The sequence below is a fragment of the Lepidothrix coronata genome, unplaced genomic scaffold (genome assembly GCF_001604755.1).
Source record: "Lepidothrix coronata isolate B3197 unplaced genomic scaffold, Lepidothrix_coronata-1.0 Scaffold38, whole genome shotgun sequence".
Taxonomy (NCBI): Eukaryota; Metazoa; Chordata; class Aves; order Passeriformes; family Pipridae; genus Lepidothrix; species Lepidothrix coronata.
In genome coordinates this window covers 2193104-2198035 of record NW_016690218.1, presented here as the reverse complement: position 1 = coordinate 2198035, position 4932 = coordinate 2193104, and the positions used below count along the sequence as shown (strand labels likewise).

At 38.1% G+C, this 4932-nt stretch overlaps 1 protein-coding gene across 6 annotated transcripts in view; it reads right to left on the bottom strand.

Annotated features, from left to right (window-relative positions):
• Positions 1-531: 531 nt before the first annotated feature.
• Positions 532-4932, bottom strand: part of ENAH (enabled homolog (Drosophila)) — a 90227-nt gene continuing 85826 nt past the window's right edge. For 5 of the 6 annotated variants that reach the window (XM_017812884.1, XM_017812885.1, XM_017812886.1 and 2 more), the window contains one exon: positions 532-4347. In XM_017812884.1, coding sequence (XP_017668373.1) covers positions 4310-4347 — 38 coding nt within the window. In that variant the 3' untranslated portion in view covers positions 532-4309. The remainder of the gene's footprint in view (positions 4348-4932) is intronic. The other variant, XM_017812888.1, reaches the window with a different exon arrangement.

Here is a 4932-nt window from a genome sequence, read left to right as displayed (position 1 = left end):
AATGTCAAGTCGAGGACATTTAAACAGCTATGCTCAATATTCTGGCATAAGATAAATTGAGCAAAACTGTCCTTAGCGTACAGAAAGCTCTATTGATCTGCCATGGTAAGTTTGCTTTATTACCACTATTGAAAATAAGTCACGAACATAAAAGCAGCAAGAGAAAAAGGTGGACTGTTTGCAAGTATTTTCCCCCTGGTCTTCCTCTCTCCCTCCCTTCTAAGTTCTCTGTGGATACAGAGACCAAAATATATACTGTGTGAGAATGTAAATCACATAATAAATTTAAAATTAATTTTAATTTATGTACAGCAGTTACCATTCATGAATGTTAGACAGTCCCTGCAATTACATTCCTTATAAGGTAAGTCTTCACTGATCTCTGTTGAATCTTCTGATGGAGAAACAGAAAGGAGAGGTGGAATCAAGGGGTAAGGAATGACCATGGTCATTAAAAATTTTGGGAATTTGAGCAGGAAACCTCAGAGAGTCTCTATGACATTCCAGAAATAAATGGTGGCAACGTGTATATATTGCAATTTTATTTCATTCGCTCAAACAAAACGTTAGCATGTAAGAAATTTAAAATGACACAATATGATAAAAATAGCAGAGAATGAACTGAGAAACTAAAAAGAAGGTAAACCTAAATGCATGAAAAGTCAACATTCATTAGTGATCAGCTTCAGTCTTTGATTGACACTTGATGCTTGATAACTTTAAAACAATGAACTGGAAATCATTATGAACTATCTGAAGAGATTTCAGCACCAGCACTAAGATTTTTACATTCAGTTGGTTTGCAGTTGACTTGGTAGCCACTTGTCTGTAGTGCAGGTTTATCACAGGTCAGATCACAGTGTTGAGGAAAGCAACGCCCTCCTGGCATTAGAAAGGATCCCTTAAACTGCCCTCAGCTTAAGACATCCGTTGTACAAAAGCACAGAACCACCACAATATGGTTTTTAAAGAACTTAGTCACCAGTAAGCAAAATAATCTTAGCTTCTGCAGTTCATTTTCAATACTGAAATCTCTGGAAACGGTGCAACTGTCAGTAGGTCAGGAAATGTCTACAGTAATCTTTAATTCAATCCGATTTCCTGGAAAGAACCAACTCTGCAGTTTGGGATTACAGAAAGTATGTATGTAGAAGCAGCACAAAAGACAACATCTGTTCCTTTTTCTTTTAAACAGAAATCATGTTAATTGTAGACCAAGGCACAAAACGTTTAGTGCATAAGCCAGTTCCTTGCACAATCTAGTAGTTCAGCCTTTAATTTTGGACCACTTGTACCCATTCACTATTCCACTATGCTACTCCTGAACTCTCCTAGAAACAAATCAAACGTGACTTCTGACAAGGGTAAACATTCTTAATGCTCAAAAAGTCCATGTAAAACAAAAAGTTACATCAACAAAGATGAAAATGCCTCCTCTTGTTTTGAGAAAAACAGTACTTGACAAGCTTACTATGGATTTTTTTTTTAATGCCTCCAATAAATGCATGCAGAAAAATGTTGTTGCTTCTCTTTATTTAAAAAAAAAAAAATTAACAAATGGAGTTAGGTAATATTTCCACTGTTGTCAACTCTTAGAATTTGAACCTCTAGAAATAGGCAATGTTTGAACAGGTGAAAAATTTCCTACTGAAGCCTTTCCAAAGCTGTTAAGTGCTGTTTTGCTTTGGTGTTCAGCACTCAAGACAGTATGTTATGGAAAGCATTTGTCCTATGAATGAAGCTGCACATACACGTAAGCTGAAACGCTAATCTCTCCAAAAGTTGTAAGTAAACTTTTCTTTTTGATCAGCACAGATCCCAAAGCAAACATGGCACTGTTACAGCTTGGAAAAATTGACCGTGCAAAGGGAAAGGAAAGATTTTGATCCATGTTCTTTGTCCAAAGCACTACAGATCCAATTGAAAGAATTTCTATTCCACTGAATTGTACCACATTAAAAAAAAAAAATAAAAAATTTAAAAAAAAATTAAATGCATAAGATCTGAAAACCCTGGGAAACAGAAAAGTATCACCTCCCCTAAAAATGATTCTCAAAGTGTTGAACAAAACCAATGGCATTGCTGTTTTTCTGGGTTTGGGTTGTGTGGAGCTGTGGGGGGGTTTGTTGGTTTTGATTGTTTTTGGAAAGGAGGATGGCAGTAAATTAGGAGGAGAAGGGGACATTTACTGTGACCTGATGCTCTGTTGTTCTAAGGTAACTGCTGTTCTGTTCATTAAACAATCAAAAAAGGAGTCTCAGAAAAGAGTGAAGCAGAAGGTCATGGTAAAAAGGTAAAGGACAACGCACTTACACAGGGGCATCCTCAGTAATTCAGATGCCTACACATTTTTTCTCTCACCGAGAAATGAGTTTGGTTCACCTGGGAGTTTCAGAACCATTATGGAAGTACTACTGAATTTCAAATAGAAAACTGAAAAAAGATACAAAAGGATTAAGTACCTGGTTCCATTAACATGGTTACTGATAAAAGTTATGTTTTCCTCATTATTACACATGCATGTAAGATGAAGAAAAAGTGTAGAAAGTAATAAAAATGTGTCACCTTCCCCCTCCCTCATCCCACATCTTTCTGGGCATAAATTAAGCCTTACAAATGAAAAGGCTACTCTGTGACATGCAATTTTTCTTTTAATTAAAAAGCTGGCTGTGTTGTGTTACATTACAAAAATGTCCACATGCATAAATCTAAAAAAAGCCCCAAAATCTACTGTAAATCTACAACATACTAATGATTTACATTTGACTGCTGATTCGCATTATGTAGAAGTCTTAGATTTGGTAAAGCATCGTAACAATGTAGGAAGGCATCTACATCTTTAAACTCTGGACTGTATTTGCTTTTTTTTTGTTTTCCTATAAAATTGCATGAAGGCTAACTAGAGAGGCTTCCTATCATAAAATTCCAAAGTCTTGATATGTTATCACCGTCTAGGTCATTCACTTACAAATACTGCCCTTTAAAAGCGCGCGTTTTTAATTGTTCCGTGTTTTGTGAACCGAACTTCTACACATCTGATCTCTTAAATTATTCATGGAAATATCAGATATGATAGGAAGACAAACCTGAGATACAATTGAAGTACAACAGTATAACTTGCTAACTCCTTCATTAATAAAGAAAACCTCTCTGAAAAGCCTTCCCAAGCTTTTCCCTGTTTTTTGTCTTAACAACTGTCCTAGTTACAGGGGTTGGGACCAGTTTATCACAATGTGGGTATAACCAAAACTGTGTATTCTACACCCTCTGTGTCATTTCTGATGGACTGTTAATAATAGATCATTTGCAGCAGCTGCCCAGGGCACACCTGACACCTCAGGCTACAAGCTGGGCGTTAAAGAACTCTGTGAGGAGTGTTTCTTTATCTTTACAATAATGACTCAGCTGTGATTACTCCCCTCCGGGAAGCATTAGCACCTTCACACCCAGCCTGAGGGGTCATCTCTGCTAATGGGCCATACTGGACTGGCATAATAGGCAGCTGCAAGGACCTAGACCATTAAAGACTCCAAAAATATCCCATGACTCACAGAGTTAAATCACCCATTGTGAAACTCCCTGCCCTGGGGGAGGTACTGGACATTCCCACCTGAACCTGAGCACATATAATCTTGGGGTTTTGGGATTTCTGGTACCACTCGGCAGATCGAGAGAAAGACCAGAACTCCAACAGGACTGCAACTGCGATCATCACCTCAACAGGACTGCGACCATCATCTGGACCAACAGGTTTTCCTTTCCTTTTACTTTGCACCCGAGGGACCACGTGGTGCTCAGCACAGGGGCTAACAAGCACTGTTCTTGTCCCAGGGTGCTGGGTTATACATCTGTCTTTGGGGGTTAAAACCAGTTTTCTCTGGATCATTGTATTTATTGTAATCTTCTTAGTAAATTGTAAGTCTGACTTGTAATCTCTCAAGTTAGGTTCATTTTCTCCCACCGGTTTACCTTTAAACCAGCATGAATTCTGAAACATGTGCAATTTTATCTTGACATGAGTAGACTTCAAAGCATTGTGATCTTGTCTGATAGGTGTAGGAATTTCTGCATAATCATTACAGTAACTTTAAGAGTCTCTTCCACCCTGCTGTAAAGGTCAGAAAAAAGCTGCAAACTAGGAGGGGAATAGCATATCACCAGAGTGATGTGTCTGAAGCTTTTCAGAATAGGTTGTTTCTCCCTCCTTCCAAGTGTCTGTCTGTCTGTCTCCGTTTTCTTCTAACAGCTCACAAAACGTAGTCAGTTTTATATCAAGTTAAAGAGTCACATCGGCTTAGTACTAGTCTTTCTATGCAGTATTCGACTTGCTGAGTTCCTGCCTGATAGCTGGAGAGAAAGAGAGAGAAAATTAGCAAATCAAATAGTCACAGTCAAGGCAAAAAGCCAGAATACACAACTGACCCCTTAAAGAAGGCTCACCCTGCTCCAACAGTCTTACAGTGTGAATAAGACAGTCTCATGTGGCTTCAGACAATTGTCATTATCAACCAGGCACTACCCTTTTCCTTCCTGTAAAGTTAACATCTTATTTTTCAGTTCCCATCTCCAGCAAGCCTATGACCTTACCTAATGACAATCACTACCACTGGAATTCTCCAGGAGCATATGTTTGGGCTCACTTAAGTTTTTTTGTTTGTTCTAAGAGCAGCCTCAGGGCCCTGTACAGTTTGCACTGTACTGTTGTAAAAGGCTGAGGTACAACACAGCACAGTCAAAATATAGGGAAAAGCACTACATTTTCTGTAGCCCAAAACCAGCCAGCTCTTTCTACAACATCAGCTGATGACATTTGATATTTTATCAGCAGTTGTATAAGTTTAATATGACTTTTTTTTCCCCCAATACTTTATTTTGGTACATTCCACAAAGCAAAAAAAAAAAAAAAAAAAAAAAAAAAAAAAAAAACCCCCC